The sequence below is a fragment of the Gymnogyps californianus genome, chromosome 7 (assembly GCF_018139145.2).
Source record: "Gymnogyps californianus isolate 813 chromosome 7, ASM1813914v2, whole genome shotgun sequence".
Lineage (NCBI taxonomy): Eukaryota > Metazoa > Chordata > Aves > Accipitriformes > Cathartidae > Gymnogyps > Gymnogyps californianus.
This window is the reverse complement of record NC_059477.1, coordinates 11,510,812-11,526,586: the sequence shown is the minus strand read 5'-3', so window position 1 is coordinate 11,526,586 and position 15,775 is coordinate 11,510,812. Positions and strand designations below refer to the sequence as shown.

At 35.4% G+C, this 15,775-nt stretch overlaps 1 protein-coding gene across 2 annotated transcripts in view; it reads right to left on the bottom strand.

The window, feature by feature from the left end:
• SLC39A10 (solute carrier family 39 member 10) overlaps nt 1-15,775 on the bottom strand; it is a 56,448-nt gene that overhangs the window by 24,368 nt on the left and 16,305 nt on the right. For both annotated transcript variants that reach the window (XM_050900469.1, XM_050900468.1), the window contains exon 2: nt 181-1,251. In XM_050900469.1, the coding sequence (XP_050756426.1) occupies nt 181-1,242 (1,062 nt within the window). In that variant the 5' untranslated portion in view covers nt 1,243-1,251. The remainder of the gene's footprint in view (nt 1-180; nt 1,252-15,775) is intronic.

The following is a 15,775-nucleotide window of genomic DNA, read 5'->3' as shown; positions in this document are numbered from 1 at the left end:
GGAAATGAAAACCCATAAAGTAAACTCAAAATTGTGGCAGCGGCCTCTAGCATTTTCACTCTGCTACCTGTATTATGCAACGGTTGCAAATGTGGTTCTGCATTATTTGTGGGTATGCACCTTCAATAATTATGTAACAACAGTGAAAGTCAACTTACTGGTTCTCCATTTCACACTCACCTCTTCACGATCACGTTCATCTTCATTATGATCCTTATGACTACGCATTGAAAAAAGAGCATGTTTTCTTACACTAATCTGCTTATGAGGTGCCTCTCGCTTGCTGGTATGGTGGTGTCCATCCTCATTACCTAAACTGGAATCTTGATGTCCATGACTAGTAGAACGATCACTACTGTGTTCATGATGGTGTACATGCAAGTGAGATGCATCATGTACATGATCATGTTTATGAACACGATTGTGCTCATTCTGATCACCTGGATCATGATCTGGGGCATAATCCCGTGTAGCATCTCCTGAAGTCTCACTGATCTTCTTTTGTTTCTTCTTCTGTTTCCGTTGTTTTCTTTCTGGCTGATCCTGAGTTGTGTTTGTCTCTGTTGAAGGTTCATGGTTCTGTTCTCCATGTTCACTATGACTAACTGAATCATTATGAGAATGATGTGTACCATTGTGGTCATGACGATGTAGACGAGGGTGGTGATGATGGCGATGGCGACTCTGGTCATGAATATGTTTGCCATCATCTTTTACTGATGGCACTACTGCGTCTCTCTCAGGGTCACATTTACGATTTCTCTTTGCAGACATACCAGTCATGGTTTGGTTTTCTGAATCTGAGTGGCTATGAGGATGGTTATGAGAGTGAGAATGCTTTCCTTCCTGTACTTCTAAAGCATATAAGTGAGAAACATGATCATGGCCAATATCATCGTGATTTATCATCACTACTTTTACCTCTCCTAAACCAAGGCTTATTAACAGTTTTTCCAGGCCAAAAAAAGATAATCTTCCATTTTCCCCATAACGATCAAAAATCTTTTCAATGTAGTATTTTTGTTCATTTTCAGCTTCCAATGTTGAAAATTTACTCGGCATAGATTCTGTTCCTCCATTCTGGAAGTAGGATGCATTTGAGATCTGATAGTCATTATGGTAGTGTACACGTTGCTCTTCAGGACCATGGTCATGTCCATCTTCATGGCAATGATTGCACTGATGAAAGATAAATGTCAGCAAACAAATGATGCAAAATTTTGTGTGCATGTGTACCTTCATCTCTGTTTCCTACAAGAAACACAAGGGGAAGCACTTAGGTGTAAAAGCAATCTCAACATTTGTACTACATGAGTACCAGTCTGGTACTTACTTGTACCAGTTGAATGACTCACAAGTCTTTTTAGATATTGGCGTTATCAGAATAACAATTGCAGTATTTTTACTGCAGAAATTGTATTAATGTACTTTTCTTATCCAACAGTAAGATAGGCTCTGTGTATTTTAGAGATGCAGTCTTACATACCATACTTACAGGAGGCAGTTACAAGAAAAAGATCAGCATTTACAGTCAGTCAGAACATTTTTTGTGTGTATTTTCAGAGGCTTCTATGCTTATGATAACCTATAATACTGAAAATCTTGTTGAAACACAAGTTACAAAAGAATAAAAATGATTTAAAAACAACACCACTGTATTTTCTTATTTATGGGGATGACAGGCATATAATACAGTTGAAAACCCACACATCATTTGCTCTCTTATGTGCTGCTAAAGCATCTCCACTAAACACACACACTGCACAATTCTCTATTTTGATTGGTAATTAGTGATTTAAAAATAAGTTGTCATTAACCAACTTCAACTACACATAACTAGTTAAATTTAGAATATGACTGAGAAGGAAATGAGAGCTGAGAGAAAGGATAAGGACAGAGCTCCATCCACCCCGCTTTCTGTATACTCAGATGCTACCAAAACACTGCAGCAAATGCAAGGATGTAAAGTAACAGGAGAACAGGTCAAGTATGCTTTCATCTCTGTTTACACTGAAAGCAGTTTTAGTTCCTTATGCATACCTTGACTAGAGCTGTGATTCACAAAGATGCAAGTGACCTGGTCAACCCATCCTAAAATGCTACTGACTTTCAGACAAGAAATGGTAAATTTAGTTGTCGTTCTCAAGCCCACCCCAGCTGCTAACTAAAACACGCTTTGTGAAATTGGTCAGGAAAGTGCTTTGCAGCAAACCACAAACATTTAAAGTCCATTTTAATTTCCTAAAATATTAGCTGGATGTTTTGCGCTTAAGCACTTGCAACCACATTATTGCACCAAAAATTAAAAAAAAAAAAAAAAAAAAAAAAAAAAATCCCTTGGAAGCTCCTATACTTGCAACAGGTTGACAGAGAAAAGGAATGATTCAAAAAAGGACAGGGCTACCTTTTAATGACTTTATATAACAAATAAATGAATTAACACAGAAGACTGGGGAAAAAGTTTTTCCTGTTAACCTTTACAAATACAAATGATGAAAATTCACTTTTCACTGGAGCTTCAAACGCTTGCAAGATTAAAAAAAAAGCAGAACTCTCTTTTGCAATACTGACCCAGTTACAAATGTAAGATCAGAAGAATTATCCATCAAATGGAGGCATCTGCATCAAAACTGATTCCAGAGACGTCAGATAGGTCAATGGGTAATAATTGTATCCTACTGTTTTATTTTTATAAACAACTGTTCAATTATCAGTCTGGAACGACCGCAGTTTGTATCCAGTTCAATCACCTACATTCCAGTTACTGATTTAAGGGCTGTGACAAACTTTTTCAAGTAATTCAGTATGATGAGTTCATCCCCAAAATGTACTGAGATATTATTTTCATATAGTCTTTTTCACTCACAGACTCTATTTAAGGCATCTTTAATGTTCTTATAAATACATCACTGGGATTAGTGTAGAAACATTAAAAGCATCTCAAAGCACCTTCCAGAAGCTTTTTCCATTCTCCTTTGAAGAAACAGGTAAGTATAGAGTTGTTACTGGTGGAGCAGAAAGAAACAGGTTGCAAATCTTTATCCAAGAGTCACTGGACTGAGTCAGCCCTCAGATTGTATGATTGTCTGGAAACTCATTCCATAACCTTTAAATAAGAGCATATATTCTTTTCTCACACAGGCTGAGAACCTGGGCTCTGTGACTGACATCATCCCAGGAAGCAGAAACATTCTGGCAGTAAGTAAAGGTACTAGATCAGGAGTATGGCTGGTGACAGATCAGCAGAGCTCCACATTTCTATAGGAATATGCTGATTTTCATCAACTGAGGATTTACAATGTTGAATGTTACTTAATGTGAAGAGCAGGTTCAGGATCTGGAATAAGCAGTTAAGGTACATGCAAGACAAATGAAAGCCCTGGGAGAAAGATGAACCTACATATGCTTGCAAAGAAGACAGCAGCAGCAGGTAAGTACATGCAGTATACTGTAATGCTCTAGCAAATTGTTCAGTATCTTTTACATTTCAGTTTCTCAGTACTGCAAACAGCATCTCAAGTTTAAGTAAAAATCAGTTACTCAAAGGATACTACTTTTGTAGGTAAGACACCTTTTCTCCCCCTTTGCCACATAATGGTAATATAACCAGAACAAGCAAAGTCAAATAATTCTCATTTAAACAAGCACGATGCAGACTAAAGCATCTCTACCAGGAAATTCATGACTAAAGCATGATCATAATCCTTTTCACAGCCTCATGATCTTTCTCATGTGACTGTCTCATACAATACTACTAATACATTACTTTGAAACTTTAGTCATGCATCCCTAATTGTGGTGTTTAGCTTTGAATGGTACCTTTTCTCCATGCCCTAATGGTTAAAATTGTTTGTAACCTATGACGATCATGATTCATTGCTGAAATACAAGAGCTGAGCACTAGCAGACCAATTTCAAAATCAATTAGATGTCTCACTATTTTCAATTAAAACAGTGATAACACTAGCACAATATTTTTAACCTATTATATAATTTTTTGTATCTTCTATTGTAATTCTTGTTACAGAACAAAGATGCTTACAAACCAAACATACCCATTATAAAAAGTCTCAACCAAAGAGTTGATTATTTATTTGTTTCTTTTTAAACAAACTTCATTATTCTCTAGGCAATTATAAATAGCTGTCATCTTTAACCTGTCAGGCAGTATTCACGTGTAAAATACCAGAAAGCTGAAGTCCAAATTCTATACATTTCAGTGGCACAGAACAGTATATAGCTGATCTCAGTATAAGAACATTAAGACTCTCAAATCCCTTCAAAAGAATATGGAAGGGCAGCCTGAGGACAAGGCTACACCAAAGTTGAAAAAGATTCTGCCTATTATTGCTGTCAGCCTTTGCCTTATTTTATTCACTCATTTGATTCCCTGCTGCCTCCCCTCCTTCCCTCCATAGCTCAGTGATGGTCAGGCACCCAATAGGGGGAGACACGAGGGAAAACATCTCCTAGCTACGTGTTGGGTAAGAAACTACAGCACCCGTAGGCCAGAGCTGGAAATAACTGCACCTACTACATTTCGTTGAACTGCAAACAAGAACAAGACAAGTCTTTCAGGATGCACTCAGGCAGTGGGACAATCCCACCCTACATCAAGCTGCAAAGTTAGAGCAAACATGTAAATTTGCAGTGGGTAAGATAAATAGTTCCGCCACACCAACTGAAATTTCAGAAATTGCACACAGTGCTGCCAAATGCATTCCCTCCCCTCCTCATTCATCAACACAAGCAAATCATTCATACTAAATGCAGTACTGATTGCATATCCATATACAAGGTTTTTAAAACAGAGGCTTGAGGTCCAAGTATCCGAGCAGTACATCAGCAAAGAGTTATCTTTTCTGTATGGAAAACTCACAATATCTCTATGCTAAACAATTGTCTGCCTATGGTGCTTCACCTATTAAACTAAACACACCTCTGATGAAAGCTGGTATTTTTTTGGCAGCCTTTTTCATTCAATTTCCCTTGGATTCCTGAAACTTCTCCACAGTGCCTACTATTTCAACTGTTCTTTTATAGCACTGTATTTTTGAGAAGACTTTATTTAAAGCCTGGAATATGAACATGATTTTGGGGGACGTTTTTGTTTATTTATCACCAACTGCTTCATTGAAAATAGAGAACTAGTTCGATAGTTAGGCTTTACTTAAAACAACAAACTTCGATTCAAATAATGTGGTCATACAAAATTCAAACACAACTGAAAGTCACATCTATAATTTTCGTGTTTGCAACCCACATACTACAGCATTTTTTTAGCGTACAATGCTGACCAGAATATTTTAAGTGCCCAACTTTCTTCCTCCCAGCCTTTTTCCTGCCTGCTCCCTATTTAATAACCTGAAATATTTGTAACATAAATGCACTGGATTTCTCCCCTTCCCATGCTCCTTCCCAAGTTATTTTAGTTTCTCTCCTTTTTTGTTCAACTTACTTTCCTTGCTTTCTCTGAAAAACATTCTGCCCTTTTTTTCCTATCTGCAGAAGAGATCTTTGAAAAATATCTTTGACTACTAAGTAGTTACTCAGCTTGAATGCCACAATGAGTAAAGTGCCTTAGCAAGACTTCATGGGCAACCAGAAGTTTCACACCAAACAAAAACATCAAACACATGCTTCAGCTAAGAGAGAACCGAGAAATACAAAAGGTGTTAAAAATAAAGACAAAGCAATATTCTTATCAAACTAAGATATTCTCTCTGTTCAGCACTGAAGAGTTAAGCACTCATGTCATTCATTTCTATTAAGAACTGCTCAGAGTAACAGCTCTATGAGAAATGGCATTTTTGGTTGAGAGAAGATAAATATTTCTTGAAATAAAGCTACTGACTACATAAAGACAGTTTTTCTTACAATTCCTGAAAATGTAAATTCTTTCTTATATTGCAGGTATTTACTCCAATGTACATGCAGGAGAGATGCCTGCAGCTCCCCACCACTTCCACTCCAGCAACTGTGCAATATTTCACACTAATACTCAGTTCAAAAAAAAGCTGGAATCTGAAAATCCAAATGAACCTACTATTTCCTAAATTTCAAGTTTTTAACAAATGCCAGAATATAAAGTCCTATTAATCTAGCACACATTTTAAAGATAAATTATTTTTAAGAAATTATTAATGTGAAATTAATATATTGCTGTTACTGAAAGACACTTTAAGAAAGCCATAAAAGCATTTAATTAAATAATAATCTCTTTTTGTTTTATCAGTCTTAAGCTGACATTAGCTTCTGGATATACAAATAGGAAAACATGCTACAGATCTAAAAAGTTACAATTAACAATTTCTAACTTTAGTTCTCACCCATCTCCTGTATTTTCTTCCCTCGTCAATTCCAGTGAAACAGGTTTGTGGATTTAAGTAAAACTCATTCATTTGAAAATCTACAGCCCAGTAGGAGGGGCACTTTGTAAGAACAGACCATTAAGTAATTGATCCAAGCCATATTTGCTAAGTTAATACCAGATAAGACTTAAATAGTACAGAAAGCACTTATGCATAACTGAACACACCATGAAAAGTTTTTAGAAATCTGAAATATGAAGTATTTGAAATGCCAAATCCCAAACATACCAGAAAATTATCCTAAACTAATACGGTAGCAATCTACTAGCTCAGTTATCCAGAAAGGGGTATTTATTTTATTTTGAACAGAAAAAAACCTGCACAGCCTTCTTCAAAAGGACAGTTATTTGTAAGAAATTGCTGAGTACAGGATCCTTCTCAGAGCTCAAAAGAATATAAAAACATCAAAACAGTTGGAAGTTCTATAAGTATTAGTTCTGCTTACCAAGAATTAATCTTCAGTCTTTCATACATAAACTGTGTGCAGTCCATAAAACATCTATTAATGCACAAAATTCATAACAGAGCTAGTTTGATTTTGTGCCAATATTCTACTGTTCAATTAGGTCCTATTAAGATACCAGTGCTTGTAAGAATGAAATACTTGAAAAGATGAACCAGTTACGCCTGCATTTTAATATTTTATTTTTCTATTGAAAGTAAGAAAATGTTTTTGTTAGAACTAAGGCTGAAGTTCAACAAATATTTTAAGATGGTGTTGCACTTAAAACAGTGGTCCTGCCCTCCCCTACTGATTCATTCATTCATTCCCATTCCCACAAAACCGTTTTTGTATACTAGCACATTTGTTTGCTGATCTGTTCACTGTGCAGCTGTACAACTAGATTCTGCTGAAAAATAGCCTAGAAAAAGAAAAAAAAGATTATTTTCAAGACAGATTACTTTTCCTATCTGGTTCACTGTGCAGCTGCACAAACACCATAGTCCACACAAAAAAGAGCAACCTTGCTTTTCGTGGCAGCATCAGCTTACAGATTTGGTTGATCTGCAGCCTAACAGAGTATTTTGGCTATAGCACCAATAAAACAACTGGTCACCTCAAAATGTACTCAAATAACATTGAAAAAACAGCAGTGGACAAATTTCCTATTGAAAACCATTTGAGAAAAATTTCTCCAACTTTCCCTTCAACACAGAATATAATAAAGTGTTAAAACCAGTTGCAGTATTTTTATTCTTCCTATAACTTAAACCACTATACCTATTTCATCCTTGTGCTATGTTAAAATACTTGCAGTATGATAAAAGGCATTAAAGGCATGTCTTTGATATGTGTTTAATTCCTACACTATTACAATAAAAAACCCTCTACCACAGCTACAATACAAAAAGGAATTATGCATGTTTACTACTAAGTCGATAACTTCTCTCTCTTTAAAAAAAAAAATTACAAAACCTATCAAGTATAAGAGTCCATTGAAAAATGAGACTAAGGCATGTTTCTTTTACATGTGCTATGCCAAATTAGTGCCTGGCAGATTATGATTATTAAAGTCCATTTTGTAGAATTTAGAGGTCGCAAATTTTTTACTTGACAACATATACCATTGATTCAAATCTGTATTTTTAAATAGGAGATTTAACTAATGAACCACCGTCACAGAGTTTTATAAGGCCCTCTGTCAACATGCCACTCAAATTCTTCACAGCAAATTCATTCTGTCAGAGTACAAACCAACAGAACTACTACTCTTAGGCAAGAACACAGCCTTCTTTTCCTATGGGTGTAACGGAAATTTGGGAGCTACTGGAACCACTCATATCTTGAGTTAGTGGGCTCCCAAAGCTGTCTTTGTTCAATAATTGTGGGAGACAAAGTGTTCATAAAGACATCTCGGCAGATTCAGAAGTAACACTTAACCAGTCTGATGCGCGACATAAAATAGTCGTACATATTTCAACAGGTAGATCCGCCAAGAAAATGCCCAGCTGAACCAAAACGTGTAATTTCCATCACAGTCCAAGTAAGACCTCAACAGATGTCATGACACTGCCTAGCTCTCATTTATTTTAGCCAAGATTATTGTTAAAGATCTACATGGCTACCCATTACAGGTCTGTGTGATGATCAAGGCAACCATTCAAACTGATACAAATACTGATTGGCTTAAAAAAATCACTCACCATGAACTACTAACCTTTCTTAACAAGGTATTAAAGCAACTTTGAAGGGACACAACTTAGAGGTGAATGAATGAAAATGTAGTATTTAATACTCAATATTACTCTTACTGCAAGATTAGAGACAGAAAAGGGGAAAAGAAGCACTATCCTTAGAGCCTTAATCTAAAAATGCAAGCAGAGATGTCTTCTTAGCCAATCAAATTAAAAATACTGATGGGCTAAAATGGAAATCTTAAAAATACCATTATGTATATGTACTTCCCTGTGTCCATCACCTTGCAAGTGGAGGTACATTCTAATGGCAACACAGACAAGCAAGGACAGATACTACGGAAAGTGAGGCTGCGTTACCAGTTTTTCTAAAACTACATTACAATTAGATATATCTAACCTAGACTATGTTGCGTAGCATTGTAATTTGATCTAATATCAGTTCCTCGCTTTTACAGTAACTATAATTTGGTACATTCTTCTTCTAGTACCTCTCCTGAAATATGGATGCTCCCCTATCATTTTCCTTGAGCGTCACCATGTCTTCTTCCTTTCATTATGAGTTTAACTATAAGGATTTTCCGGACTAACTGCTGATTTGGTTGAATACTATTGTGATCACCGTCCTTCTCAGTGGGATCACTAGGACATTAATGTTTCCTATGTCACTCCTTGGATCACTGACATCTTTCATCTTCATTGATTATTGTTTTCCCTTGCTATTGGGGCTTTCTTCGTTTTACATGATTCTATTACTTCTCAAGGCTCTATGTAATTTCTATAACCCATTTCTGTAAAGAAAGAACACTTTTTCTACTGTCATACTATGGTACAAGAACAGTTTAAAAAAAAAAAAAAAAAGAGGCGGCTACTTGCTGTCTCTAACCTTTAACACAAGTGATCAGTACCTCAAAACAAATCCAGTATTTTGGAAGAACAAGACCATCCTGACTAATGAAGAGGCACATTCCACGAAGGGTGATATAAAATATTTGTAGTTTTTCTCTTTTTGACGAACAGAAATGGTTTGGCAGCCTACCACTGAAATTATGGGTTATCAAATTTCTCTGAGAAAGATGTTTTATGCTCTTTGCCACTGATAGCTGAAACCAAATGAGAACTGGACTCTATGTCTAAAATCAAAGGGTCAACAGTTAGTTGTGACCATTATTTCACACTTTCAACTTCAAAAATATTTAAGATTCACAGAATGTAAACATGAGTTTCTGTAACAAACACTTTATTATTCCATGGATAGTGGAGTCAACATTTTCTGTTAAAACTACCATCGCTCCTTCCCTCTCCTTTTGGTACTGTAATTGACAGTACACCACACCCTTCCAGAGTCTGCTGAGCGCATCATAGTCATATTACAAAATACTTGACTGTGATCATATTAAAGCTATGCAAAGTAAATGCATTATGTGATCAGGGTTGCACATCTTTTCTACAAAATCAAGTCGATTAAAACTACTGTATTTCAAATTGCATGTTTAACTAATTAACAGACTACAAAACAGACTTGTGGTAGAAGATGGCTTAAACCATCAGGGTAAACTGACAGAAATCTATCAAACTGATACACATCAGCAAAATTAAAATCTACTGGAAGAAGCAGTTAAGAATCAAGACAGTTACAGTCCATCTATACCTCCAAACTTATTTTTTAACATCTAAAATAGCTCAGTTTAAAATCTCATTAAACATAAACAGTATAAGAGTTTAATCCTGAGAACAAACTTTTGATTCCAGTTAACCACAGCTGAAGATACCTAAACATTTGTGTGCTGTTAACAGTCTGAGGCTTTACTTCTTCCTAGATGCACAACAGTTTCTTGTGAATCCTCTGATCCTCTTCATAGTCATTTAAGTTTTTATGATATCTAGTCACTAGAATAACATGCTATCTCCTAGCAGGCCACCTCATTGCCAGGTTAAGAAGTTGAAATACTTTTAATAAATAGGTTGGCTATTTGGCACTGAAACCTATATTTGGCATCCATACCTAGCTAATGCTATACCACAGTCCCTGATCAGAGAAGTTTTCAATATAGGGGGAAATCTCATAACCTGATGCCTGAATAATACAGGTTGAAATACCTTTTTTTAGACATTTGGCAAGGCTAACAATGTATTTTATCTTTGGACAACATAACTGTATCCTCAAAGCAAAGCATAACAACTATTTATAGTTCACTATTTATAAATTTCTGATTAAACTACATGTACTTTCTAGTATTCAGCTTTAACTTTTATAATGTAAATGTAATGTTTAAACAGTATATTACTGGTAACAGGACTGTGAGGTAGAAATGTTAAGGATTTCGCTTTGCTTATTGTCAAGAAAAGTAAACCCAAAGCAAACCATAACTGCATGTACAGAATAGAAGACAGCAGAGCACATGAGGTATCATTTCAGCATCTCACTATTATTCAATCACTGCTTGGAACTACTGCATGACATATTTGATAAGATATGGGCAAAAATTCAGCAAAAAATTTATTTTTTCATAGTTTAAATAAATTCCTTTTATTTGAAGAACAATGTATTCCTCTCAATGTTTCACTTCGAGAATATTTTGTTTATAAAATGTAATTAATCCCTCACTTTTCATGTCCACATTCTCAATTCATTGTTAACAACTAAGCTACAGTAAGAGAGAAAATTCCAGTAAATGAATTTATTTGTAGAAACTCTCAGCATTTTCCCTAAAGAAGTGACAATTTGCCTTTTTCAATTTTATTACTATTTTAAGAACTCAACAACAGTATGTTGTCTTATTCCAAAACACTTATTTTGATTTTGTCCATAGTTCAATTAACAAAAAACCCATTAAAAGATTAAATCCATACATTTTTAAGGGGTTCTTGGCTTAAACTATACTGCAATTAAACTATGAGAGGTGCTCCTATGCATCAAAAGCTAAAAAGTACCATAATAATACACTCTTTCATTAGACAAATGCAGCCACTTAGCACTGACAAAACAGCAGTTTCTATGGGGAATACAAGACAAAGTATCGTCTTCAAAGACAGTGAAAGTATTTTTACAACGCCTAGCATAACTGTTTACTGCAATTAATTTCAACCACAAAGTTTGATACAAAGAAAACAGAAGTAATAATAATTTGCTATAATTGCTGCATTCTTATTAAAGCATCTCATCTTAATCCATTCTTTTAAGAGTCAGCATAAAACCCTCACATTCCTCTCCGTACTGTTGAACATATATAGTTAGCAAAAGCCAGCATGAGAATTTTTGCCCAGAGCCACTAAAAATGAAATTCAGCTGGGACTCTGTACCTTACCCTGCAAGGTGCAGATGCATAAATTTAGACTACACACTTTACAAAACTCAATCTCTTACCTGTAGCACAAAGACAGTAACTGTGTAAAAAGTAAGTTTTAGCATGGGAGGAAATTTAGGCTGTTTTTCTTTGATAACATGCAAACAAAATAGAAGTCTAGAATATATTACAAGCATGAAGAAATTAGCTATGGGCATATTACAATAAAAAGCTAAATTTTGTGTATACATCCTGCTGCAACTACTGTCTATTTACTGAATATATGGTACAAGTCTGAGAGCAACTGGACAATTCAAGCACTGTTAATATAATACAATGCCTCTGCTAAACAATTGCCTCAATATGCAGTTCAGAACAGGAATGACGGAAAGTCTATCCTGTTTACATATCATATCAGACATCAAATAAATGAGAGTACTTTATTTTTAGCATAAAAACGTAGCAATGCAAGGCTACCACGTTATTTGGACTGCGGCCAGCTAGCATATTTCTTAAGTTTTAATGTAAGCTAGTACAATATAGAATTGTACTTTTAGGCTGAGATATTGTCTTCTATAGACAGGCATTGAGGTCAGCAATGAATAAAGTGCTTCTATGTTCTTCAAACAGAACTAGCCAATAAATATGGCCTAAATGATATGGTTTGCATTTCACGGAGTAAGAGTACTTATCAGGGTAGTGGTGTCCTGATGAAAAGAGGTCTTTCTTTACAGCAATGGATTACAGAAATTGCATAGAGCCTTGAGAAGTAATATAATCATCAGTTAAAACACAGAATATGATATTCCACTTGATAGTAAAGAAGCTCTTCTGGACTGCTCTGTGTATGATATGTATGAAGTAGTGCCCACAGTGTCAAAACAAGACTTAGTCAGACTTAGATGCATACCTGCTCACTATTCCCCCTTATAGGAAACACGTAGTTGTGGTATTATTAGTTATTTTGCAAGGTGAGTTAAGCTCAGCTTTCAGTTGTACAAATGACATATGGTTACTACCATGAACAACCTTAGAACCAGTCATCCTGGGATACAGTGCTACTCAGTCCTACTTAAAATGCAAATCAATTAACAAAGATATAAATATTACTCAACAAAAATCCACATCGAGAATCACATTGAGTAATGCCTATTCGAGGAGACTACCTTGGAGATTACATATATTTTTCCTTTGCTCTGCTTTGATACTCCAACCTAAGTATGGCTGCACGCTATCATCAGCAATTAGCTTGGTTAAAAGGGGAACTACAGATATCCAATCACCAGCTGTAAATCAATTATCATTTACAGTTATCCTTCAGAATTCAAGGTATTATTTTTGTCCATTAATCATCATCACACTGCAGTAATAAAAATACAGCTGTAATAAAAATGCACAAAGATCAGTTTATGAATCTGGTACAAGTCAGGTAATCTTGAGATCTCTCTCTTTATATACAAACCAAATGACAGCACCTATCTGGAACCTATAATGTTTTATTAAAGTGGTCTTTACTAGGAACTGTGATTGGAAACTACTTCTAAAACTTTTATAACCTACATGCAGCAAAACTGCACAAAGTCTCTGTTGAGTATATTTATAATTTTATGCAAATCCTGCAATCTTGCATAAAACTTCATACATTCTTAATCTGAAGAGCTTTTTATCTCACGTATGCATTTTATCTTACAAAAAGACTAACCACAGGAATACTTTTACAGGACTTCATTTGATTAATGAGTTTCAGACATGATCATAGTTATTCATTAACTTCCAGTATTATGCAGACTTTATCTCATTTCTAGATCAGTTTAGCTACCTAGTATCAATGACTTCAAAAGTAAGTCTCTTTGTCACTTAAGCACCAAATCAAATGCTTACAGAATACAATTTTCTGTACCTCTTAACAGTTCAGAAGCTATAGAGCTCTAACTCCTCTCTAATTAATATTCCACATTTTGTACATACTTGATACTTTAATACTGAGATGATGTGACTGTCAAAACAGAAGAAAAAGAGGGGTAAGTTTCTATAGCAAACTTCATCATAAGACTACAGATATATTCCTCACAAGTGAAAATGAGATTTCTCTTAGGATTGCTCTTCAAAAAACCAAACAAACAGAAACACTCAAAACAAAAACCACAACCAAACCCAAACAAAACCCCCCAAAAACACACCTGGAGATTAATTTCATTAATTTTCACTGCCAAAAATTTCTAATAAACACAAGCAAACTGATCCACAGCTTGCTAGGTTAATTTTGCTGATGTTCAAGATCTGTTCAGGAGTATTTCTTACTCTGTTCATGTTGTTCACAGAGCAGCAGAAACAGACAAATATACCTACATTCAGGCTCTCCAATAGACAATGCAGTATAAATTCTGTAATAGGTCCATCCATTTTAGTAGCAGTCTAATTGTGCGTTAGTAAAACCAGAAGATTTTCTTCACTCTCATCCTACTGCTTTGGAAAGCAGCAAGCTTTAGAAAAAGAGATAGCCAGATGAGAATGAAGCTCCTAGGTCATCAAAAGCTGAGAGAGAAAAGACAACAGCTGAGTCATTCCTCCTCTGCAGCAACAAAGAAGTCAGAAAACGTAAAGAGAGACGATGAGGCAGCACAACGTGATAACTAGAAGATGAGAACATTTCCAGTGTAATGAACCGTGTCCCTCAGCATGGGTACAACACCCTACATATAATTTCAACATCCCTTCTTCTCATAAGCTTTTGAGACCAACATCAGGAAACCATCATCTTCCCAGTCTTTCATGCTGGCTTCCAGCTTTTTGGGTATTAAAACCTGTACAGGGTTTGGATTATCACAAGAGGTAACAAAACACAAGTGACTTCAAACAACTATTTTTTAATTTCTTTACTGCTCAGTTTTCTATTACATCAAAAAAACTGGAGAAATAGCACTGATGCAATAGCACATAAAATATTATGAATAGGTGGACTGATGCAGCGCATACCTTTCCTTGAGGAGATTACAATGTAGGCAGGACATGGTTTCCAGCATTTCAATCGGTTTTTGAAACTTAAAAAAAAATTTGTTTTTATTAGCTTTGCCTAACTGGTACATATTTCCTTACCAGACTTTATGAGGTGTATTTCAAATAATATCTCAGTTGCAATTTAAGAATGACCTAAAAACAATGTAAATTCTTTCTGCATCAGGTGTTACTTCAGGTCTTTATCAGCAAGATAAAATTACTAGTTCTCATTTAAGATAACAGTTGCCCACCCCCAAAGATGAATACTTTTCGTATGATAAAATTGTTTTAAATAATTGCTCTCTAAATTAAGTTGGACTCCCACAGAAAAACAGGAAGCTATACTGATTTTCTTCACATTAGAACAGAAATTGCTCCCCGAAAGGCATAAATTCTCAGTATTCACAGAACTCTCCCTGCACCTAAAACTCAATTCTGTGAAAAGCATACCTACACAAGGAACAGAAGAACCGTGATTAAGCTGTCCTTCTTTGAAACTTCTACTGACATTTTTAAATGTGTTAAGAAAAAAGTCAGGATACGTTCAACACTTCTGAAAACATGCTATAAAATAACATGCTATAAAATAGCAAATGTTCTGACAGTTGATAGTCAAACTGTGAAGAAAATGGAATGAGGTTTTCTTGTTCTGGTATCGTTTTCATTGTTGACACACGCAGTTACGCCTGTCCATCCCTGATTCTGTAGAATAGCTTGTAAAGATGCCACGATCTTTCCACTAAGTTTCACCACAGTGAAGGACCAAATCTGAACTTACAGGAAAACTTTCATGGAGCTTAGCTTTTAAGTAGCTTCTGTAATTTTAATTCAGTAATTCCATCGATGAAAACACATAACTGTTTCCAAATCCAGTTTGATTTATCTTATCACTGATTTATCAAGTGCCCATCATATGTTCAAAATAAACTTCCACTTCTGTAAAAACTGTGACAGAGAGGAATAACAGTCATTACAATAGGCACA